Below are 26,243 nucleotides of genomic sequence, written 5' to 3' on the forward strand. Positions count from 1 at the left end.
GTGATTCTTCACCTTTTGTGTCTTTTGTAAGGAACCCCTGAAGTTAGATCTCAAAGGTAATTAAAGTGGTGTTCCCCTCCTACAGAACCTTTAGGTGGACCAATTAATTTGGAGAGTATTTTTAATTCACTTGATATTTTCCACCTGCTGTGTCCTCCAGGCATTTTTTTCCCTAAGTTGCCAATTGATGCTTCTTTCTCTGACACTTAAGATAGTATGTGTGTGTGGCGGGGGATCCCTTATTATGAAAAAGAACATAATAAAAATGCTCTATCCCATGTAAGTATCAAGTTTTAGTCATTTTAGTCAATAACTTATTCAAAATGGCCTGAGTTTCTCCAATATTATACAGAAGACAATGTCCATAACACTTTTGGGCATTTACTCAGAGAAATCGAATGTTCACACAAAAACCTGTACATGAATGTTCATAGCAGCATTTATTTGTAACAACCCAAACTGGAGCAAGTCAGAGACCCTTCAAGGGGTGAAGGTTTCAACACACAATGGTATGTCATTTCACGGAATACTACTTAATAAAAAGCAAAACATTGGAACCCACAACTGGAATGAATCTCCAGGGGAAGTTTGCTAGGTTAAAAAAGCCAATTCCAAAAGGTCACATTGAGTATCATTTCATTTATGTAATATGCTTGTAATGACAAAATTGTTGAAATGGAGAACAGATTAGTGGTTCCTTGGAATCAGGGAAGAAGGGACACGATGGACAGGATCCTTGTGGAGTTGAATAGTTAAGTTTTACAACAAATTACAACTTCTCCAGAGTGACTAGCATTGCATTCACACCATCAATGTATGAGTTCTTCACATCTTCACCCGTGTTTCACTTTTTATTTTAGCCATTCTGATACAAACGTATCTGTGTTGTGTGTGTGTGTGTGTTTTAGGTAAGGGGAGGCTTTATTCAAAAGAATTAGCAAAATCAGGGAGGGAGATTTGCAATATTGGGAGAATGCTCTGTCCATAAGATCTACGAATCTCAAGGGTCAGGCAGAAAGGAATTTTATTTTAGAGGTATAAATGAGACTAAAAAACCTGGTATGAGGGAGTGGGGTGAGCCAGTGGGATGATCGGCAGTTGAGCAGGAAATTTCTTTCCTTGAGGTCAGCCTCTTCTCAAGAGTAGCTGTTTAGAAAGTGTTGTTCCACAGTCTACTGCTGATCGAAATAAACTTTGGTCAAGTCAAATTCGCAGGTATTTTGTAAAGGTTGGTCAGTGAGTACTAAGTTCAACTAACTACTTACCAGGCAAAGAATCTGGAGTGTCTGGCCTTGTTGAAAGTAAATATGCGTTTATTGAAGTCCTATGGGAAGGTTGTTCTTTGAAATGAGTCTTGTCAGAACACAGAATGGGGATTTCTCTCAACCTTTGTTGTTTCTACTCAGCACGGACCTCAAGTAGTTGAGCATTGTCACAATGTGCACTGGTGGACATCATCATGAGTTGTTTTCCTTTCAACATTCGTATATTTTGATACAAGCAATCATGCTGATATGCAGGACACTTTATAAATGTTATTGATAATGACATGTATCACTACAATTCACTAAAAGTACTAGAAAGCAAAGATCCATTATTAGCTCCATTTATAAACACGTAACAAATCTTGACTCGCAGAATCAGAGGTGACTAAGTATTTTATGGATGCAGCTCACTTCGGGCATGGGATTCAAACATACCGGGTTGCCTTCCCTTAACAAGGAGATAATGGCCTGAAAACTTTAGTAGGAGTGGCAAATATCTGTGTTTCACTTATTTTGGACATTTGCTTTGAATCACAGGGATTAACTATCACTTCAACTTCTGGAATAGGTCATTGGAATTACTCATAGCGGATTTTTTTCTCCCATCTCAGATGCCAACTGTCTTTCAACATGACACTGTCTCCTTTCCCTTTTTGTATACTTCTGAAATTCAAAGTCAGGTTTCCCTCCATTACACCATTCTCAAGTTGCAATCTGGTCTCCGGTGAAGGGGTGGCAACTCAAGAGGCACCAGAGATAACGGGTAAAGACTGAGTTGTGTCACTATGGGGCGAGGGCTAGAGAGACAGCAGCCATTGTCCCTGTGTGGAGCCTGCCTCAACGTTCATTGTGGTTTTTAATTTGCCTTTCGCAAGTGGCTAATGACGTTGACTATCTTTTCATGTACATATTTGCCATCTGGATGTCTTCAGTGAAATGTCTATTTGTGTCTTTTGAGCATTTTCTAATTAGATTATTACTGTTGAGTTTTGAGTTATTCATATATTTTAGATACTTGTCCTTTATCAAGTGTATAGTTTGCAAGTATTTTCTTCCAGTCTAGCTTTGTCTTTTCATTCTCTTAAGATCTTTTGCAGAACAAAAGTGTTTAATTTTGATTAGCTTCAATTTATCAATTTTTAAAAGACCTTAAATGTTTCAATTTTCTGTCTTGCTGTCCTATGTCTGATTTGTCAGTCTTTGGCCAGTGTTACACCTTTATTACTGCCCTGTGACAGCTCTGAAAGAATCCCCATTCCTTCACTAGGATATAGTATAAAGATTGTTCTAGGATATAGGATAAAGAGTTCATTTTTTAATGAGTTTATTAGGGCTCTCCAGAGAAACAGAACCAATAGGATATATATATATATATATATATGGTGTTGACTCACCTAATAAAGAAGCAGATAAGTAAAAAATAGGTATGGGCTGGCAGACAGGGATACATAAGAGACTGATGGTGTAGGTAGTGATGCCATGGGATGCCTGGGTTGTTTCTGAGACAGCATAGGAGGTATCGTAGAACCTTTGGGCTCATAAAAATGTTCCTTTTGACGGTTCAGTCCACTAAGTCAAGGTTAACAGTGAAGTCAGGTTGACAGCATGCCTCTGATGTGGAAAATGGCACTTCACCTCTGTAGTTTTCCCTCCCACAAACCCATAATCCCTGTGTAATCATGGAAAAAGCATCTGGTAACCACACACTGAGGGAGACACTACAAAATACCAGGCCAGTATTCCTCAGAATTGTCAAGGTGTAACTTATCTGTATTGTAGTCTGTTTGATAACAATTCCTGGAAATTTTGCTGATTTGCTTTATAGCCTAATGTGCAACCAATTCTCAAAAAAAGATTTCATGTATGCTTGAAACAAAGGTCTAAGAGCTAATTCTTAAATGTAGCATTGTATATGTTCATCACAATAAGTGTCACTTGGTCATTTTCCCAGTCTGCAGACCTTTTGTTCTCCCACTTCAGCCTCTAAACTCCTGAGTACACCACCCACATAAAACACACAGAGGAAGTCCTCACTTAACATCACCCACAGGTTCTTGGAAACTGTGATTTTAAGCGAAACAACACAAAACAAAATCAATTTTACCATGGGTTAATTGATATAAACAAGATTTAAGTTACTACAGCATATTTCTGGTCACAAAAAATCACCAAACTTCTAAGGACCTGAAACACTTCCAATATTAAACATTGAAATAAATGTGCTATATATACATTTGAGAAAGATTAACAAAAACAAGATACAGCAGTACCTCGGTTTTCGAACGTCTCCATTGACGAACATTTCAGTTTATGAACACCGTAAATTTTATGGATCTATGGTATTATTTAATAGTAAAATTTATACTAAATTTGCAGGTTTGGGGATTGATTTTAAAGGTCTGGAATGGATTAATCCATTTTGCATTACTTTCTATGGAGAAACCGTGACTTGGTTTTCGAATGTTTCAGAACTCGAACACTCTTCCAGTACAGATTACGTTAGAAACCGAGGTACCACTGTAAATATTTTCCAACCCACTTATTCTAGTTCAGAATCACAGGTGACTAGACCCCATTCCAGCAGCTCAGGGTGCAAGGCGGGAACACACCCTGGACAGGATGCCCTTCAATCTTAGGGCGACTCACACACACACCCTCACTCAACTGGGACAATTCGGACACACTGATTCACCTCACGTGCACATCTTTGGGATGTGGGAAGAAACGAGCCCCTGGAGAAAACCAATGCAGGCATGGAGAATGCAATCTCTACAGAGTGGCCTTGCCCCGGAATTAACTGTTTTTCTCATCAACTTTGCAACAAACAACATTGAAAGAAATGTTATCTGAGGACCTGCTGTAGTGACACAACCTAAAAGAACATTTAGCTCTAAGTCATAAGCTATCTCCGATGGCCCTACTTTTATCTCTCAGAGGCAAAAGAAAGTTGGAGGTGGGATGTCTTCATATGGTGGTATTTGTTTTTCATAGTACACACAGACTTCCTCTGGTAAACACAAGCTAAATTCTTTTTACAGGAATCAGTTCCCAGATCTTCAAATTCCATGTGTACTGTTTCCTAAAGTTGATCTGCCTGAAAAGATGCCTCAGGACTAAGTATCGTCCCTCTTATCAATTATTCTTTTCACATTACGACAACAAAGATACACCTCTTTTTCATTCTGAATCTTACCAAGGCACTTTATTTTAAATAGTAGTTATTAAAATATCCTAAATTGCTTGAACTATTTAAACCTAAAATGAAAATCTTAAAATGTCAATTTAAGAAGTACTAGTGGATGTAAAGTTTTTCCAAATTATTTTTAGAATACTTCTAGAGCTCCAAAACGTCCCCAAGAACTGGATTATATCCCAGTGAGGAAGGAATGGGGAGAAAAAAAAATCTCTAAAGTTATCTCTCCATCTCTAAATGCTTCTCATCTTAAAATCTCTAGGGCTTGCCAGTTTACCCAGCACTATTTTTTGAAGAGGATTTCTTTTCTCCATTTGTCACCTTACACAAAAATTGACTGAAAATGGAAACAATAAAATACATAATAAGAAAATACAGGTACTAAACTTATGGACCTTTGTCTTACAGAGGATTTTATGAATTTGATCTCAAAGGGAAGTAAAGTAAAAATAAATGAATGGGACTATATCAAACTAAAAAGCTTTTGCACAGCAACCATCAACAACATATGGCAACCAACAGAATGTGAGAAGGTATTTGCAAACAACACCTCCGATAAGGAGTCAATATCCAAATTCTATAAAGAACAAATACAACAACAAAAAATCCAATTAAAAAATGAGCCTAGAATCGGAACAGACACTTATCCCAAGAGGATATACAAATGGCCAACAGATTATGAAAAAATGTTCACTAGCTATGAGGGAAATGCAAATTAAAACCAAGAGATACCGCCTCACACCTGTTAGAATGGCTATCATCAACGAAACAGTAACAAGTGTTGCAGAGGCTGTGGAGAAAAAGGAACCTTTACACACTGCTGGTGGGAATGTAAATTGGACAGACACTCTGGAAAACAGTACGGAAATGCCTCAAAAAATTAAGAACAGCGTTCCATATGACCCTGGAATCCCTCTCCTATCTACCTGAAAAATTTGAAAGACATTTATCTGTAAAGATATATGTACCCCTATGTTCATTGCAGCATTGTTCACGGTGGCCAAGACTTGGAAACAACGAAGTGTCCTTCGATAGATGAGTGGTAAAGCGGTACACATATACAATGGAATACTACTCGGCCATAAGATGAAATACTGCCACTTGTGACAGCATGGATGGATCTTGAGATTATCATGCTAAGCAAAATAAGTCAGATGGAAAAAGTCAAGAACCATATGATTTCACACATATGTGGGTTATAAAACTGAAAAGCAACAAGTGAACAAGACAAAAAACAAACAACAAAAATTCATAGACACAGACAACAGTTTAGTGGTTACCAGGGAGAAGGGGCTGGGGAGGAGGTAGAAAAGGCTATAAAGGGTATTAATTATATGGTGACTGAAGACTTGCCTTTGGGTGAACACACGATGCAATATACAGATGATGTACTACAGAACTGTACACTTGAAACCTACATAATTTTATTAACCAGTGTCACCTCAATAAATTTAATAATAAAATAAAAACCTTTAGGAAAGTGACCTCTACAGCTTATGCAGAAAACTGTTCTGAGGTAATTAGTTCACCAAATTCCCACTGTTTGAGCCAAGTAGTTTAGGATCTGCTACAGAAGGATTTCCTATCCCACTGCATTAGGATTTAGTTTTAATTTTTACATCATAGTGAAAGAAATTCAAGATATCAAGGGACAGAATATGGCCAATAGGGAAGCCATCTTTGAAATTCCTCATCAAGTAGCCCTATCAAATATTCAGATATTAACTGTACTGCTTCCCGTCCCTGCCTGAAGGTAGAATTCTTCAAGTGATAAAAGAGGTGGCATGGCCTCGCATTAAGTCTTTATAATACTTCTGAGCACCTGTTCAGAAGAGAGGAAGTGATCTGTTTCTCTTCTCTCAGAACAAAAATTGTAGGCCCTTGGTGGCATCCAGTGATAATGTTCTTTCCTCATTTGGGACAATGAAAGACATACTCTTCTCAGTTCTTTATTAAAAACATAGAAAGCAAGCCAGTATAATTTTTAAACAAAGAACTGCAAAGCACTTTAAGCTTAGAGACATTATATTCCTCCCTTGTGGCAATACACAGTCTATCTTTTGAGATGAGGCACAAAGATCTTGGTGTAACTCATATGTTAAAAGTAACAGACAACAGACGCAGTTTACAGTTTAAGTCTATCTACTTCTTATGAAAAGAAAAAAATGTTACATGTGGGTGTCACCTCCAAAGAAGACACATAACAGACACTAATATGCAACATTCATTAGATTTATTTCACTAAATATTATGGTTCAAAAAAAACAAACCGAAAAACTTAAAACTAGTCCAACGAGGTGGATGGGGCCGGCGCCATCCCATCCCCATTTTCTTTCTATGTATATGGAACTGGAACCATATCAGACAGCAAGCACTCAGGGATACTTTGCCTTTTCTGCTGAACATGAATGAACTTCTCTGAACCAAGAGAGACAAATGAAGTTTTACAAGATACAGGCACTTTATGTTCCCAGTTTTAGAAATAAGTGAAAAATACTTAGTAAAAGTAACTGGAACAGAGAAAGCTTTAGGAGTTCTACCATTAGTTTTAGTGACTTACACTCAATGCAAACAAATAGCATCAAACAAGTAAAACAAACAAAAGTTTAACTGGAGTTAATGGGCTTATATGTAAAAAATAAATCCAATTTACTACAATTGGAGAAAAATGCCCATCTGAATCCAACTTAAAGATATGCCAACAATGTGCATTAAATCTTGTGTACCTACATAGCTGAGTAACATCTAAAAGCTTTGCAAGAGTGTGTAGTTAGTGAGAAAAGCAGATGCTTTTGATTCCACAGTATCTGATTAAACAACACAAAGCAATTTACAAAAAAAAAGTACCAAATGATACTTTAAAATAAATAGTTCATCATTTTGATGAATATATACATGTAGAGTCCACTTCTTGGAAATTTAGCTATCTAAAAGTGGCATATCACTATCCAGAGGTGCAGGAGCAAGTTCACATAAATAGAACAGTGTGGCTTCACTAGCTTCAGCTTCAGTCAATGGCTCCAGGCGAACGAGCTTACTTTGGGTTGGTTCTGGGTCCAGGCTGCTATCCAGAAGCTCATCAACTTCTATGGGTTTATCTACAGAGGACATAACTTCTGATGAAGCCGTGCTCCCCTGTTCAACAGTAGAAGCAGGGTTCCCGTCGAGGAATGCAAGAAGTGGAAAGGCAGTGTACTGGATAAGCTGCTTATCTGTAATAAAGATTAGAAAAATGCTCTTTTATCACCAGCTTACACAGCATTCAAGCTGAAGGTGGAAAAAACAGAAACAGAGATGTGCATATATGCAACCACTAACCTCATATAGCAAAACATATTTTATCAGTAAATTAAAAAATGCTTAAGTCAGAAAAGTTATAGTCTTTTATTTAACAATTAAGAAGTGAGGGTTATTTCAGTTCTAAAGTTAAATAGAAAAAACAAACATGACTTAAATTTTAAGAGCTCATTGATTCAAATTTCTTTTTATGCTGGAATCTTGGTACATCATGCATAGAACTGAGACCAGCACATTCTGTGATCCATTGTTAAGTATTTCAAGACCTTCCTTGGCTTACATTACATAGGACTCCTAATCTTAAAAACCTAGAGAAACTAGTACTACATTTATAATTACCTGTTTTCGGTTTAGATTTTCTTCCCTCTTCTGAAACTGGCTGAACTACATTGTTCTTGGTAGTTTCTAATCCTTTATTCTCAGACTAAAAGAGAAAAGAATATAAAAATACTTGTTTCATATTTTTCATGTTCCTGAAAATAGCAAAAAAAATAATGAACTGGTACAGTATGTGAATATTGGTACATTATCTGAAACATATGGGAAGGGGAAGCATCAGGAAAGATAAGACTAGAGAGAGAAAGAGATATGAGGGCAGGTAACAAGACTGGTTAACTGTTGATGTCATCAGTAGACGAAACAAAGATCCTGAACTAGGATGACAATCAGCACGAAAAGAAAGGTAGCATTTCAACAGTAGAATAGACAGAACGTGTCAAGGATAAAAGATGGGAATGAATCCAAGATGGCTGGTTTCAAACTTCTAATTAAGAGATAATTCTTTAAACAAACCCATTTTAAACAATTTTGATTAAAAATGTATTACACAATTCTCCTCATTCACAAACAGAATATTAGCATAAGTGAACATATTTAGAGTAGTTCAGGATAACATGGTGACATCCTTAAAACTATTCATCCCTATATTTGGAAGCCTCAAAGTTGAGGTGATGGTTCTTCACACTTCATTTTTGTGGCTCTTTCAGTTCTTTTCTGTCATTTAAATTGCTTCTTTCAACCACTGTCTTCTCTCCTTACATGTGATTGTAAGGGGATTAAATCTTTAATGCTGTTAAATTCTTCAGTGCTCTTTTCAACGGTGTTCAAATTGATGTGCAAAGGTTCACAATTTTTCCTGAATAGCTGTTAAGTCCCAAATATCTGCATGCTGGTTAAGTATATATGGTGTAACAAACATACTAATTCCTATAATTCCTCTGATATTCATCATAAAAATGAAGTAGTACAACTTTCCAGGATTCTGAGATAATGACCCCAAGATATAATAAAAATTACTTATACCTTATCAAAAATTTACACAAAAGTATTTCTCATTTAGCATTCACAATAAACATTAAAGCAATAATACCATTTTTATCTGTATACTTCCTAAAATAGGTATTTTTCCAAGGATGCTATTGTTGCTACTCTAAAACATATGAGAACTAGGATGACACATGGGTTTCATCTCCCATGCAAATTCTTCTTTATTAGTAGCGGCCACTTAAGATTTCTGTACTGAGGAGTATGAAGTATCCTGCTTTATTAGAAAAGAGCTTTGTTATCCATGTCATATAACATCTGTCATGAGCAAATAATAGTTTGATGTGCCAATTATGTAAAAACATTAATCTAGATTTTAGAACTATAAAGATTCTAGAACTCTCAAACATAATTTTCCTGTAGTATTATAGAGCAATATGCAATTTTCTGTTTAACTGCTATCTCTGAAAACTGTATTTAAGCTACTGGTTTTTGGAATAAGGAGGATGATCAAAGAATAAAAAATGACTCAATGTCTACCAATAAGCAGTACATCACATTCACTAAATGAATGCATGCTATGGGTTCATTCCATTTAAGATCTAACATTCAATAATATCAGACTTACTGAAACACAGTGCTGAATTGATCCATAGAATCTTACAACATAAATCTAGGAAATCTATGGTCCATATGCCAAATTCAGCACTCTGTTTCTGTAAATAAAATGTTACTGGAGCACATCTACACTCCTTCTTTTATGTACTATGGCTGCTTTTGCACTAAAATTGCAGTTGAGTAGTTATGACAGAGACATGGCCTGCAAAACCTAAAATAATTTACCAACTGGCCTTTACAGAAAAAGTACGCTAACCCCTGATATAAATCATCCAAAACTGAATGTATAATCAGCTTTCGAGTTGAAAAATTCACAATTTCTTTCAACTCTACATTACCCAGCTATAGCTGAAAAAGTAGAAAATCTGATCAGCCTATCCTCACATATGATAATAGCTAGAACAATTGCACCCCTTCACTACAATCATATTTATTTGATATATATCCATTTTTAGACTATAATTAAAGTTTTGATTCTACTAATCTAGAATCTGTACAAATTTCAGAAAACTTGAATTACCTTTGTATTCAGTGAAAAATAGGGATTACTATACAACTTGGTATAAATGCAAAATAAATGGAGTGTATAGTTATTCAAACCAATAAAAGTTAACAGAATGATTTCTAAATGTCTGTTTTAACAACCTCAGAATGTCCTTCTTACTCATTAAAAACCAGTTCCAAAGAATTTCTTGTCAACACTTACTAATCCCAACTGGTGTTCCTATACATTTAAATAACAAAGACCGTTACTTTAAAAAATCCAAATCCATACTTCACTGTTTCAAATTGCTTTACCTACTATCAGTACAAATCTCTTAGCTTTTATACTATATGCTCACAAAATAAACTTATTTAAGAATATCAGTACCAGTAAATTCTTAATAAAAAATGCTGAGAAGTTTATAGAAATAAAATGTACAACGAAGCACATAAAACATGTAGAAATTGTATTTTAATAGATTTCAGTGATATACCTGAACATGCCAAGTTTAATCAGGTGATCTCCCAGCACTCTGAGGGCTGATTTCTTACTGGCAGTTAACTACACAAGTGCCAGTAGAATTGGGCAATGATTCACCCCATAATCAAAAGCTAATTTTCATCTGGAATTTTACTATCTTGATCACATATATCAGGTAAGAGTATAAAATGCTTTTTGTAACTGGGAGTGATAATGCTTTCTACTTACTAGGACTTTTTTCAGATTCTTACAGCTATGGGTCCTGAGCAACATGAATTAAAACTTACTTTTGTATTATTGATGTAATCTGTGGGATTCATCTGCACAGAACTAGTGAAAAGCTGAAAGACCAAACAAGAAAGATGATAAGATTAAAAAATATTGAAAAAAATTTAACTGTGTGTTCAAATTTTTTATAAAGCTGTGCTGGATGAAGAGATGTAGCTCCTGCACTAGGAAGTTTCTGTACTTCCTTTAAAACAAATTTGGAAGAGAAAAGCAGAAAGAATAATAAACAAACAAACAAAGCAGAAGAAGCTAGCCCATGCATTAGATGTTGTAAGAGTTTCTCTATAGACCTACGGCATAAATCACTTGAGACACAAATGGTGGTTTTCTGCTCCTCCCCTCTCCTTCATTCCCTGTATTTTTTTCCTCCCTAAACAGCTTTGGCCTCAAGTGGCAACCAGGACTGAGTTCCTTGCTCTGACACTAAGCTCTCACTGACTATTTGCTAATTATGTAGTAAATGTATAGAATCTGCTCTATGGCAGCGGCTCCTAGATTGTACCTCAAGTGGAGCCCTCTGGCCAAATGACATACCTCCTTGTTGGGTCTTTACACCTCACCTAGCAAGGGAGCCATAAATGCCGAGGCCACTGCTTACTGCACTCCTCAGTCCAGCCAGTTTACAGACATAACTTTTGTTCAAAGCATAAGCTTCAATGTCATTCATTCCATAGGGATTTATTGAGCATATAAGAAATAATTGACATCATGAAGAATACAAGATGAAGACACTATTCCTGCTCTCCGGGAGCTTACAATCTAAAGGACAAGATAAGAACAACATCAAATAGCAACATATGATCAGATACAATCCAATATTTTAATAATAATGGATGGCGGAGCTCAACAGTACTAAAGAGTTAAGAGAAAAGAGGAAAAGACACAGACAGACGGACACAGACAGACAGACAGACACACACACACACACACACACACACACACACACGATGAAACAAAAGGTCTGGATGAAACTATGAGACAGGTTATCAGTCAGTCCCTGGGGACTGGTTAGGACTTGGTAAGGAGAGAATAGAGGGAAGACTACATTTTTATTGCAATAAGAACAACACAGAAGGACTAAGTCGACCAACCCAAATAACACAGAAGTTCTGAGTTAAATAGTAAGTTGTATACATAAGGTTCTAAAAGTAAAGAAAGTCCGCTCAGGAGACAAGACCACATTCTGCCAGCAATAAGAGCGGTGAGAATGGCCTAAGCAATTAAGCATAGTGATAGCATTTTAAGAGAATGAGCACACCAAATGGTTCACAAGATACAATGAAATGCAGAGGCCACAGGCAGATTCCCCATCTACCCTCTAGACCTTGACTCCTCTAATTTCCACATTCATGGTAGCCCTAAAAATATCCTCAGCTTTTCCTTTCCTTTCATGAACTTTCATGCCTTTCATATCACCTACTGATCTACAAAAAGGAAGAGACTCAGTTCCTTAAGAGTGGATAGCTACCAGACATGAGTGCCAGTCTCTACCAGTTCAGCCTGCACTGCCTTCGAGGCCTGACCATATTTTGTCCTACTGAGAGTGGCACATGAGGAGGGACAGCAGTGTAAGCTCCTCATTCATCCTTTGCCCTGTCGCCGCCCCCCACCCCATGCATTGAGTCAAGGATACCTTCATGTGTTCCCAGATGTATGGTATGAAGTAGAAAAAAGTAGGTAATATGTGGGAGCTGACAGAGTTATTGAATTCTAAGGCCAGGCCTCTCTGGCTGATTCCACACTGGGTCACTCAGTACCGAACTTTGCAAAGGGAACCCATGAACTCTTCGGCATACTTATTTATGTCCTTACCATCTTTGTCATCCAGAGAACAAGACAACCTACGAGTGTATTTTTTTTATTTATGACAATACAGTATAATTCAAAGATGAACTAATGAAGGTCTTGAATAAGAGAGGCAAGAGTGGAAACAGAAAGCAGGGATGTCTTGTGAATGTTATTTTGGAAAACACACACGACTTGGTGAATGATGAGATAAAAGATAAGGAAACCAAGATGACTCTGTGATTACTATCCTGGGCGAGTGAAAAGAAGTCTGATACCACTACAGAAAATAAGAAGGCTGAAAAGGGTAGCTAAAGAATAAAGAAAAGTTTGGTGTTAAACACAAATATCTAAGACAAGATTTAACTGATGATCCCAACGGCATGGAATTAGAATTCAAGTAAAGTTTACTTTTAAAAATATCAAAAGCTGGAGATATCTATTTGGGAGCAATCCTACAAGCCCAAATCCTTCAAAGAAGAATAGAAAAGGAAGAGAGGTAGAGAAAACTAAAGAGGATAAAAGACCAGATACTTTGAGGAATACCCACAAATAGAAGAGAGCAGGAAAAATAAAAGCTCTTAAGAGGACGTAGAGGATAGTTAGGGGAACAGGAAGAGAACAAAGAGGTCCCAGTGCTTCTAAAATCAATACTGTTAACTCCTTTATAATCCTCACAACAGCCCTTCATGTTAGGCATTAGCCACACTTTACAGATGGCAAAACTGAGCAAGAGAGGTTCACTTTCCCAAGTTTAGTAAGTAACATGAGCCAAAAATGGAACCCAAATTTGATTCAAAACAAACCTTCTTCCACTAACCCAGTGACCTAATTTGGAAAAAAACAAAAAAACACAATGTACTTCCTATGGATAAACCTAGACAGCACAGGCTTAGAGTAAATAAACAAGGCAATAATAGTTTCAAAAATATAGAGTAAAAAAGAAGTAACAAATATAGCCAATTATTTCTAAGTGAGTGAAAGGATTAGAGAAACAGAATGGTAAATGAGCAGAGCAACACGTTGAAGTGTTTTTTTTTAAAGATGGGGAAGATTTGTACCTATTGAAGGCAGATGGGAAATATAAAAGATAGAGACAGAAAACTAGAGAGGCAGAGAACAGCTGTACAAATTGGCTTTGAAGATGAACTACGTACCTTCTCTAAGAAGAAAGGATATGAGATTCCACACCTTATGAGAGGACAAGGGCTAACTACCCTCTGTGAACAGGGAACAACAAACAGTTGGCTGGATGAGGTCTTAAGGACAATCAACTGTGATAAATGTCCCTAAGTTGAATTAAAATAGCTTAGTTGAAGACTGCAAGGATTTGTAGAGGGTCAGAATTACGGGATTTTATTTCTTCCTTAGTGATCTAAGGGACAGATATTCTATAAGGTCCCTGGATTCAGAATGGGGACAAAACTGATAGAATCAAGAAGCCAAGTTACTGTTAACAAGTTGCAGTAGGTCAGTAACATGGATGTTGAATTCACTTAAGACAGTAACATAGGTCAGCACGGAAAGGAAATCTTCAAGGAAGGTGAAATCAATCCTGTGGGAGGCACTCATGATTTGGAAAACATAAAGTTATGCGACACAAAGACTTCTAAGAAGCAGAAGTATAAGGTGGTAAATTAAGATTGAAGAGTAAGGACTAATTCCTTTTAGCCTCATTGAGAAGCTCTTAAAAGGACAAGACTGTAGAAGCTTGACATGAGAAAAGCTGCATTTTAGGAAAGAAACACAAAAAAAGGAACAACAAAACTTTCGGGATAAAGGAAAAAACATGTTCACAACAGGAAATGAAAATGAGGAGAAACAGATTCACCTGGATGGGAACAGGCCATGCAGGAAGCTTTAAGTAAAGGGAAAGAGGGGTGATAGAACAGGAAAGAAGAGAACAAGAAAGGTGGGTAGTGCCAGCAATGGTATATAAAGCTTCACACACCAGACAACACTGGAGTCAAAATCATAAAGGTGGGGACTGGAACGGGAACCTCAGGACACAGGACACAAACATTTTAAAAACATAGCAAATATAACACATTTGAGTGGGAAACATACATTTCTAAAGTTAAGAAGAATCTCCATGCTGTTTCCTGGCTAAGTATCTCTATTACTAATTTCCATCAATTTCTATTCAATGACAATTTATTCTAGAGCAAAACATAACACAGCGACAAGTCCAGACAAGACCGGGATTTAGCAGTACTGTTGAACGGAGTAATATGTTGTTACAGGGGGATTAACTGAACTGCTGCTCAGAGGAAGGTAGTGATTACCCTCCTTCATTGTCCTGAACCCATCTGTTCACTCTTTCTGATAAACAAAAACATTCATTTAAAAAAAAGAAAATGCAAAAACAGTGCAGAATACAAGAAAATGACGTACTGATTTATAAATAATATACACAAATACACAAACTGCCAGTACAGCAAAGATTATTCAAAGTACCTACATCAACCAGGAGATCTGGGTCTATGCTAAACTGTCTTCCTGACAGCATGGCTTGGAAGTCCTCTAAACTGCAATCAATACTGTCAAGATAATCCAACAGCTCAACCCTAAGGGAAAAAGATTTTTAAAAAATCAAATATTAGGTTTCCTTGTTTTCATGTTTAAAATCACATTGAAATCTAGCTAGGCAAAATATTCCTAGCAACTACTGAATATTTACCAATTCTTAACCTTAAGAGATCCTATTCAATATTGGGATTCCTGAAAATCTGGTTGAAATCTCACAGCCTTTACACAAAACTTTAGTACTTACAGAAAAAAGGTTCTGCAACAATACAGTTTGATTCATCTATTTCCTCTATACTATAAATTATAAAATGTTTAACCTCTTATTACTGGTTATGGCTGCTAATTTCTTGTTTTTTTATGCTATAAGTTCCTTAATAAAGATATATTATACTATAGTCCTGATAAAAATACAAATACAATCACACATCCTTTATGTACATTCAAAACAAGTATTTCACCAAAGAAATCTGAGGAACTACCACGAAAATCTCTAGATTGCTCTTGGGATGATTAAATCCTTCTCAAAACAGCATTTGTGGGTTCAGCCCTGACCAAACGAGAAAAGTGGACTGCATGGGTTCACACTCTGAAAGGAAGATCACTCAAAAAGAAATAGAATATGTGAAGTAAACAAAGAAAACAAATAAATTTAGACAACATCTAGACGAACACTCACTTCCCCAAAAGATTGATGTTATCATTTAAAATGGAATCCATCATGGTCACGGGATCTTCTGTGGTCAGACTAGATGAACCATTTAGCTGGACAGCACTAGACATGAGAGGGCTGGTAGCATCACTGCCTGAATTTAGGGATTCACTGCTTGCTTCACTCTGATCTCCACTCTGAATGACAGGTGCATACTCATCTTCATTGTCATCTTCCACAATGACAATATCAGGGTACTGGCTACAGCTAGATCAGCAATATGAGAAAGAAACAATTACATTTTCAGACCAATTCAATAAATTAATTCTATCTATTCATTCTCGTTGGAAACTCTTTCCCCAAACCACATATCAAAAAAATTTAAATTTCTTGAGAAAGCAGTTTAATCACAAATATTGATAGTTTATATAGTACAACATCATAAAGAATCAACTAAGGGTGTTTACAAAATTTATAAAATCAAAATTAATTCTTGTTACTTTTTTGTTGGGATTTTTTTTGCTGGGGGGGTGTATTTGGTTGAATAATTTGGCTTAACTTTTTAGTTTAATAATCCAAATATAAGTTAGGTATTAGTCTATCTAAGAATAAAGTGGTTTTGAATTTTCATAAATCTTATTTCACAATCTCCTTACTTGGAGGTATCAGATATAACATCCTCATTAGTTTCTGGAATAACTGGGATATTTTCTTCATCTGCGTTATCATCAGTAACATCATAAATAATGATATCATCTGAAATCCGTTCCCTTGGTTTCAAACCTTCAGTCCTGCTGTGTGGAACCTAAAAAATCAGAGAGAAAATATATCAAAAATATGAAATCATATTGACTACCAAACATTATTTGAAAAATGCAAATTGGGACCCTACTTTTTAGTAAGCAGAATAGGTATGTTCTCTGTTCTTCTGGGACTTACATGCTAATTAGAAGTAGTACCAATTCAGAGGTATGAGGTATATATTCTCTGCATTCCACTTTTTTTTTTTTTTTTTAACTGTATGGGACCGTGAAGGTGCTATGCCTCAGAAGATTTTATGGAAAGATCTTCAAATTTTAAAGTATTTTTTTATACTTAAAGAGTTTTTAAAAAGTCTTAGGACTTCACCAGAAATTTCAAGCATAACCATCTGGTCACTGTGCTGAGGGGGACTATTTCATCTCAAGCTACTCTGACACCTATTTTATTCTCACTCATTAAGTAGTTTCAATAATAGGACAAAACAAAAACAAAAACGATCAAACAAAAACTTCACCGATTCCACAGTTAAATGTCAGACTGGCTTTTTAGCAATGATTTTTTTTGTTTGGTTTTTTTAATCTGTATCAGACCAAATGCATTTAATTCTCAAACTGAGGTCATTAGTATAATGTAAAAATCTATAAATTTCAACACTAGATAATAAAAAGGCAAATGGTGTAAAGTACTTAAAAATACATAAATCCAGTTAAAAAATCTTCATTCTCTTATTTGACTTCAATCCTAAAAACGAAACAGTTAGATATGCTTGATTAGAAACAGTGGTGGGAAGAACCAGATGTTAGGTTAACTCTGATTTTCCTGAGAACAAAAATCTCGATACTTTAATAATTAATCTCCAACAGTATTTAGAAATCTAAGATTTGAAAGTAACAATGATAATAAGATAGTAAAAGAAGTCTGGACTCTGGACTGAACTAATTTGTCACCAGATGTAAGTTTGACAAATTATCCAGAGAGCCTGTGACAAAAATGAAGGCAAATAAAAATATTTTTTCAAATTGCTATAGTTAATAATAGTCTAGTCTGTGCACATTTACAATAAAAGTTGGAAACTTAAAATAACCAATAGATGAAAGCATTAAGTACATTATCATAATATTCAATTAATATCATACAGTAGTTGAGATGAACTAATTTTCTATGTTTAATAAATCTCAAAAGCAAGACCAAGTAAAAAAAGCCACAATACAAAAATATATACAAAACAGTATCATTTATATATATAAAGTTTAGATATATGCAGAATAACACCAAATATTGTTCACGGATTCACACATATAAAATGACCATGGGAATAATCAATACTAATTCAAGATAGCGATTATCTCAAGGTGACAGGGAAAACTGGAGATGGGAAGAAAAACAAACTTGGGAACGGGCAATTGAGGCAACTACATATGTTTATAATGGTTTATTTCTTAAAATAATCTAAAGCAAATAATGAAAATGTCATGATTTAATAAAGCTGGGGCATGAGCTTAGAGTATTACTCACTAAACTTCTCTGCATGAAATACTATTAATAAAATTTAGTTTGAGATAATAAAAATAGAAGTTAACTGAAAAATTACTTTATGATGGTGATTATCGGCTGGTTCTTTGACTATGTGCTGAAACAGATTCTTCTTTTGGGCTCCATTAGTGTTTAAAAGTAGAGGCCTGAAAAATCAGAAGATATTCATGAAGTTCAATGAAGTAAACATACAAGGAATTTAAACTGCTTCTAATAATTTACCCACACATAAGCACACTCATTTTAATGAATAAAAAATTTTAGCAAGGATACATAAGGAACTCTTAAAAATGGTTATACCGGTATCTTAGGAACAGAAACTGGGGGACAAGTGTGTCTAGGATTTTTATTTCTCCATTCATCTGTACTACATTTGTTACAAAAAAATGTAATAAATTACTCTTTCTAGATATACTTCTTGCTGACTGAACTATATAACTCTTTATGAGTTGTACTTACATAGTAAAAAACAAACAGAAAATATCGTACGAATTAGTTAGTGGAAGTAGAGTTAATTAAGGACACAGCATAAGCTGTGAGCATAACCAAGCTTTGCCAGAATCTTAGCCTTACAAGATAATCTTTTTCTCCTTCCAACTATTCCTTTGTCTATTGCTCTTCTTATGTATTAATTTTGACAATGGTAGTTACTGACATTTATAGGTATCACAACCCACGGTTGACACACAGGCTTTTAAAGACAGTTATGACTGGATTAAACATAAGAGGAATCAAATAAGACATGGCCTCTTTTAAAGAACTTCCCTCAGGCCTTCTGATGCAAAATTAAACTGCTAATGTGAATGAAAAATGGATTTTTTATCAACTGTATGTGTGTCTGTAAAGTGACCATTTAGGCTATCCTCATCTCTCAAAAGGAACAGAGGATGACAGCACTAGGAAATAACACACTACTGAAATGTTGTAAGTATAATTTAACAAGGGAGGAATGTTCATCGAGGACAATAGGCCTACATTCAGCTAATGTGGGCCATTCATGGTTAAACAGTTAAATTTGTACTTCTCCGTGTAGAGGTCAAATGTTGTATCATAAAAACTTACCTTTTACGTTTTAAACTCACAAGTTGGTTATTCTGAACCAATGTAACAATAAACTGGACAATCTAAAAGAAAAATATAAATATTTTCCATCAGACTCCTTAATTCTTAATCCACATTACCAGTCTTATAAACTTAATTCAAATACTGTATGTCCTCTATTCTAAGTCACATAACTTCTCATTTATTAACACATTTGAAATTTGGATGCATCTTTTACAATTGATATCTAAAGAAACATACTACCGTGTTTCCCCGAAAATAAGACCTAGCTGGACAATCAGCTGGACAATGGGTCTTTTGGAGCAAAAATTAATATAAGACCGGGTCTTATACAAGACGGAGTATAATATAATGTAATATAACACCGGGTATAATATAGTATAATATAATACTGGGTCTTCTATTAATTTTTGTTCCAAAAGACGCATTAGAGCTGACTGCCTGGCTAGGTCTTATTTTCGGGAAACATGGTAGCTTTCAGGCAAAATAATAACCTGCGATAAAGTTGCTACTACCTAGGATAAAGAGATGCCTAAGACTGATTGATCGATCCATCCATCCATCCATCCATCCATCCATCCATCCATCCATCCATCCATCCATCCATCCTTTCACCCACTCACCCACCCATCCATTTATCTATCCAATATTCAGTTCAGTTATTTGTTTCGGTGATAAGTAGTAGTAAGCATGCTTGGATACAGATCCCAACTTTTTACTTAAAATTCTTTCAAGAAGATTATGATGCAAAAAAGAAAACAGGTGTTTGTGAGGCTAAAGAAATTGCCAATTTTCTTAGAAAAGATCATAAAATTTTCAAGTTAGAATAAGTTTATTGGCTAGTTCTAGAAAAATTGTTGACATATTAACCATCTGTCAAAGCTTCCTGCTGACAATCATGAGAAGCTGGTTTAATCTTCGAAGTGTGACTAAAGTTAGAGGAAAAACTATTACAGATTAAGACATGCCAACAGTCCTTCATATTTTACGACAGTATTTCTTAAAGTGTGGTCCATGGACCAGCATCATTGGCCTAGAAACTTAACGATATGCAAATCCTTAGACACACCCCAGAACTGCTGAATCAGAAATTCTGAGGATGGGCCCAGCAACATGTGTGTTTAGCAAGCCCTCAAGGTGGACTGATATGAGAACCACTGGCTCAGGGTATGCCATGAAATTATCATCAACTTCCTGAAGGCGCTAAAAAAGTGAGGATCACATGGGGAACTATGAACAACAGTCATCACTGCGAGGATGTGAATAAAGGCCAAAAGTGATTGGAGGACAATATAGAGTCTGCACAAAAGTTCTCTGTAAGCTCTGTGAAATGTAATTACATGATTAAAGCAGAGAATTGTCAATTAAAAATACATACTGTATTGCTTTAATATTGTGTTCTCCCCTAAAAAAGGCTACTAAACAGTATGCCTTACAATCAATATGAACTTTCCCATAGGAAAAAATATAGACATTTTAATTGAAGAGTTAGACAACATTCGAGTATAAGGAGGTTAGCTACTAAATTGCTTATTCAAAAGAAAATGCTGAGAGCTGACAAAAAGACAACATTTAAGTTTAAAGATTATCTATGAAATCATTCAACTTCTATTACTTTATTAATTTATAAAAAAGTGTTGTGGGAAAACTCTAAAAACATTAGTAGTTGGCTTTATAAGAACTCGAATCACTGGCTAAATTTCTCCTGAAATTTGTTCTAAATCTCAGTTCTTTTTACACTTCTGCATCACACTGTACAGACTTTATTACCTGAAGAAGAGAGGCACCTAACATTTACAGCATCTAACTTCTGTACCTGACAAGTCCTAGAAGAGGTGCCTCACATACATTATTTCCAGTTAATCCAAGGCTAAAGAGTAAATGGCAGAGTTAGAAACCAATTCCAGGAATACAGAAAAAATTATCGGCTGTCTTCATGCATTATGCAAGCTCCCTAACCCCCATCAAAACACAAAGATTCAAACTCAAACCTGAGCAAATAGAATGTTAGCTTTCATGAAAAACTGAAATGTTACGTAAGTATTTTACCAACTAGCTTCGCCTTTAGGAAAAAAAAAAACAACAACAAATTACGGAGTACTGTAACTTAATATTTAACAAAAACATTGTTTTCTGAAGAGGAAAAACAGATTTTTAAAATAAAGTATAGGTTCAGGTACATTTTTCATTTTAAATCAGGTATTTTTAACAGGGCTGCATGTTGGAATCAGCTGCGGAAGTTCTGAAAATGTATGTACTTGGATTAAACACTTAAAATTGAATTCAACATTCAACCTTTACTTACAAACTGATTTAAAAAAAACAAAACAGTATTATCCACTTGACTATAGGCCAAAGGCTGCAACTACCATTCATCTCTGTTCTGAGCCTGCTCCACTAGATACAAGTCCTGTCAGTCATAACCCTATTTTTAGCTAAAGGCCTCTGAGCATGAACAAGCTGAAGCTCTCACTCTCCCTTCCCCCAAAAAAACCTGTTGCTTAAACGTAATAGTCCAGTTTACTCATGAGCAAAAAATAGCTACCTTAATTACTTCTATGTTTCACCTCTTATTAACATATGAAAGCTGACATGAACAAATTAAATTACTAAGATACAATGCAACAGAGAGGTTCTCGGATCCCCCAGTAATTTTCAGCTCAGATACTAATATCCAGGATTTACTTTACAATACTATATTAACTTCTTTTCTGCACAGACTAACAATGACATACATTGATAACTCATTTTTTTTCAACTCATAATTTAGTCAACTCATTTGAAAATATTAGTAATTTATCTTCTGAAACTGCCTTTTAGAGTAAAAAATAAACACACACACACACACACACACCCAGAGTAACGCTGTCCTTCACAGTAAAAATTACGTAAGAAATTGGTAGTGTAACATCAGGCAAAAGGTCATTTATTAAAAGCTAATGACACATTAGCTGGGAACATGGAATGACCATATTTAGCTAATAAATTTTTTATTAAAAAGAATATATAACACTTGGCTTAACACTTGTTTGATTTCATAGATTTACTTCTATCTGTGCACCCAATATATAAGATCAATCACTGACTATTCAATAGAGACTTTGTCACATTTTGTCACAAATGGTACTCTTTAAATAAATGCAGATTATGCTCATGGGATAGAAAGCTTACCTTTCGAATAACTTGTTGCTGTTGTGCATGTTTTGCTCGTAATTCTGACACCTCCTTCCAAAGGGACTCATTCTCACTATGTTGTCATTTATTAAAAAAACAAAACAAACAAGAAAATTCAGCCAGGAAGCCAGGCCTCAATATCTTGAATTAAGCATACCAAAGAACACCACAGATATAGAGAACAGGCTGATGATTGCCAAAGGGCGAGGGGGAGGGGGGTTCAATGGGAATAAAAAATTTTTTTAAATTAAAAAAAATAATAAAAATTATTTTTTAAAAAAACAACACCAGTAAGGATTTAACTAGCTTTTACTATACATTTTATGAGACTAGAAAATCTCTGATTCAATTATATACAATGGCAATTATTTTGACTCGAATTTAGAATCATTCTTTCATAACTGTAGTATCTTTTACTCATAGCAATACAGACATAAAACTTTAAGACTCATGACCACATCCAATAAATTGAGGCAATTTATTCCTGATAATCTGGTTCATTACTTCTTGTTTACGCTAACCTTTCAACTATGGCTACCAACTGAATTCAGAACTTGTGTTTATGAAACAATTCTTAAAAGGAAGTGACATTTACCTAGCTAGCACTTGCTATGCTCCAGGCATTGTGCTAAGCATTTTATGTGTATTACTTATTTAAACTTCTTTAAAATCTATCAAGAAAGGACTTATTGACTCTATTTTATAGATGAGGACACTGAGACTCAAAACTTGCCCAAGATCACGCAGGTAATTTGCTAAGTATTGAAGTCAAACTAAAGTCTGTCAGACTCTAAAACTGTCTATCTTAAGATCTGCCTCAAACACAAGCATATGAAAACACTAAAAAATATTTGTCTTTTCAAAGCATATGTAGATATATAACAAACCAATAACTTGTCGAGTACTAAACATTGTGTTTCCCCGAAAATAAGACCTAGCCGGACAATCAGCTTCAATGTGTCTTTTGGAGCAAAAATTAATATAAGACCCAGTATTTTATATTATATTATATTACATTATATAAGACCCGGTCTTGTATTACAGTAAAATAAGATCGGGTCTTATATTAACTTTTGCTCCAAAAGACGCATTAGAGCTGACTGTTCAGCTAGGTCTTATTTTCAGGGAAACATGGTAGTTCTTTTCCTTCATTCACCATTTTTAATTGAAACTGCATTGAGTTATTAATGTTAGCAGCAATGATAATGCTGAGAGGACATTAAACACCTATTAAATGTTTAATTTTCACTCTTTTGTTAATTCCACAAAAGCTATCTTCCTCAATCCAAGCTATTACAAAAAGCACTGGATTTACATATGGAGGGTACTGAAAATGAGACTTTCTTTAATACCAACCAAATAAATACTGTGCTATTTTTGACTCAGAAATGTATGATACTGTCATCTGTCTACTAAAGGTAAGTAGGAGAATGGTTACCTCTAAGACTTAAAGAATGAATTTGGGATCCTATTCCTTAAGGACTAATCCTGAGATTCAAGAAACTGGGTCAAACAGCACCTCAACAGATACAAGATACACACAGCAAACCAGCATAAGTGGTTAAATAAAATATGCAAAATGGGAAAACTTAAAATTAAGGCTTGGGGAGGACGAGTGGCTCAGTTGGTTAGAGTGCAAGCTCTGGGCAACAGGGCTGCCGGTTTGATTCCCACATGGGCCAGTGAGCTGCACCCTCTGCAGCTAAAATGAAGGCAAGGAGCTTCAGCTGAGCTGTCGCTAAGCTTCCGGGTGCCTGGATGGCTCAGCTGGTTGGAGCGCATGCTCCCAACCACAAGGCTGCCAGTTCGACTCCTGCAAGAGATGGCGGGCTGCGCCCCCTGCAATTAAGATTGAACAATGGCGACTGGACTTGAAGCTGAGCTGTGCCCTCCATAACTTAGATTGAAAGGATAACAACTTGACTTGGACCTGATGGGTCCTGGGAAAAACACAATGTTCCCCAATAAAGTCCTGGAAATACACACTGCTCCCCAATAAAGTCCTGTTTCCCTTCCTCAATAAAAATCTTAAAAAAAAAAAAAAAAAAAGTTTAAGGCTTACTCAAAAAGGAAATCAAAGTCCAAGGTTACTTTTTTGAATGAAGTTACTTTTTTTAATGAAGATACTTAAGAATAGTTAAACTAATGCCCCACATGAGTCTCAATGGGAGGGAGAATAAGTAAAACAACTACTCTCAAGACCTTGGCACCTATTAGGATTAGAGAAAATCTCAGCTACTTTTACTAAAAAAGCTGCACATACCTACTCTATACATGAGCTGTTACTGTGGCAACTTACAATAATAATACCAAGAACTGTAGTGAAACAAAATAAATCATCTTTCTGTAGATAAAAGGTTTGAAGAACACTTTCCCCAGTCTATGTAAAATAAATATCAAGTAGAGCAAGTCTCCTGTGTACTTTTCCCCCTATTTTTTGTGTCCTACTTTTTCCTAAGATAGGTCACATACAAAAGTCTTTAAAAACCATCACAAAAGAAAGAATGGGTAACATATGTAGTACTTCTTATGGCTTGTGAGCCCTAACGTGTGTGTGAACATCATATAAAAGCTAACCTAAGTCGAATCATATTTCATACGCCAATTTAAAGATCTATTGTTTCATGAATTAGGCTTGTGCATCATAGTTTTGAATGTCCATGTTTATATATTCTTTTGATCAACATTATGAAAATACAATATTGGGGCAAAGTCTATCCCAGATCAAAACTAAAGGGGACCAATACTTACAGAAAAATGACCTTTGATCTTGGCTTCAACAACATGATCTAAAAGTACTTAAAATACCAACTTTCAATGCCCAACATGCACACCAACCCCCATATTACAATTATATGTGGAAATAATACTTTACCTTTTTAATTCAGAAAGCCTAGACTCAATAGTTTCTTGTTTTATTTGAACCTTTTGAGCACTGCTTATAATTTTTGTTAAATCTTCCTGACGAATTTTATTTTCTTCTGGTTTTGAAGATGAAACCTTTCAAAAAGCAAATTTACGAAATAAATATTAAATACCATGATTGCAATTCAAAGCTTTCCTATATTAAGAGGTTTTTGTAGCCTGTTCAGGAAGTGAGATCTAGTTCCATAAAACCCAGAATAGGATTCTAGGGAAAGAATAAACTTCACAGCTCAAAGAGATAAGATAAGAAATAATCCGTCTATTTAAAAAAATAAAAAAAATTAAAAAAAAGTGGAGAAGTTTCCACAAGCAGGAACACCTTAGGGGCATTTTTTTTTTTTCCATTTCCAAACTCCCTGTAATTTCCCCAAGTCTCTTTATGATCACATTCTACATTTAATTAAATGTGTGCAATAACAGCTTCATGCTTGGGCATTTTCTTTCATGGTTCACTAACTTTTAATACCCCCACCCCACCCCTTTTGTGGATTTGGTAAAAAATATCTTATTTCAGCAAAAGATTCATTCAACAACTGTATTATTAAATGCCTGCTATATGCAAGGGACTTATTCTAGGCATTGGATATTCAGCAGGGCATTGGATAAAAATAGCCCTCCAGGGAGCTTTACATTCTAGCAGGAGCTTACATTTTTAAAGCTAAAATAAAAGGAGTGAGCTATCCCAATATGAATGACTCCTCACCCTCATTCAGAATGCAAACATTTTCCTTCCCTTTAGGAGGTGTCTGAGACCTCAGTGTAGTTGAGGAACAGGAAAAATAAAGTAGGGGGAAGTAATTAAAGTTTTATTAATCTAAGTCATCCCAACAAGAAACACCAGTATATTTCTGTACATTCTTAATTTCAACAACTGAAACATAAGTTTTGGCCAAGTACACTACACAGCAATGCCCTAATTAAATAATGGTAACAATA

The 26,243-nt window shown here is 35.4% G+C and overlaps 1 protein-coding gene across 2 annotated transcripts in view; it reads right to left on the reverse strand.

Annotated features, from left to right (window-relative positions):
- Window positions 1–6,672: 6,672 nt before the first annotated feature.
- Window positions 6,673–26,243, reverse strand: part of HSF2 (heat shock transcription factor 2) — a 29,324-nt gene continuing 9,753 nt past the window's right edge. The window contains exons 4-13 of one of the 2 annotated variants that reach the window (XM_019740978.3): window positions 25,258–25,382; window positions 22,380–22,455; window positions 19,209–19,270; window positions 18,205–18,292; window positions 16,508–16,656; window positions 15,879–16,118; window positions 15,135–15,240; window positions 10,888–10,941; window positions 8,095–8,179; window positions 6,673–7,670 (exon numbers count right to left, since the gene is read on the reverse strand). In XM_019740978.3, the coding sequence (XP_019596537.1) occupies window positions 7,378–7,670; window positions 8,095–8,179; window positions 10,888–10,941; window positions 15,135–15,240; window positions 15,879–16,118; window positions 16,508–16,656; window positions 18,205–18,292; window positions 19,209–19,270; window positions 22,380–22,455; window positions 25,258–25,382 (1,278 nt within the window). In that variant the 3' untranslated portion in view covers window positions 6,673–7,377. The remainder of the gene's footprint in view (window positions 7,671–8,094; window positions 8,180–10,887; window positions 10,942–15,134; window positions 15,241–15,878; window positions 16,119–16,507; window positions 16,657–18,204; window positions 18,293–19,208; window positions 19,271–22,379; window positions 22,456–25,257; window positions 25,383–26,243) is intronic. The other variant, XM_019740979.3, reaches the window with a different exon arrangement.

This window comes from Rhinolophus sinicus, chromosome 2 (genome assembly GCF_057876585.1).
Source record: "Rhinolophus sinicus isolate RSI-liver-muscle chromosome 2, RSI-T2T, whole genome shotgun sequence".
Lineage (NCBI taxonomy): Eukaryota > Metazoa > Chordata > Mammalia > Chiroptera > Rhinolophidae > Rhinolophus > Rhinolophus sinicus.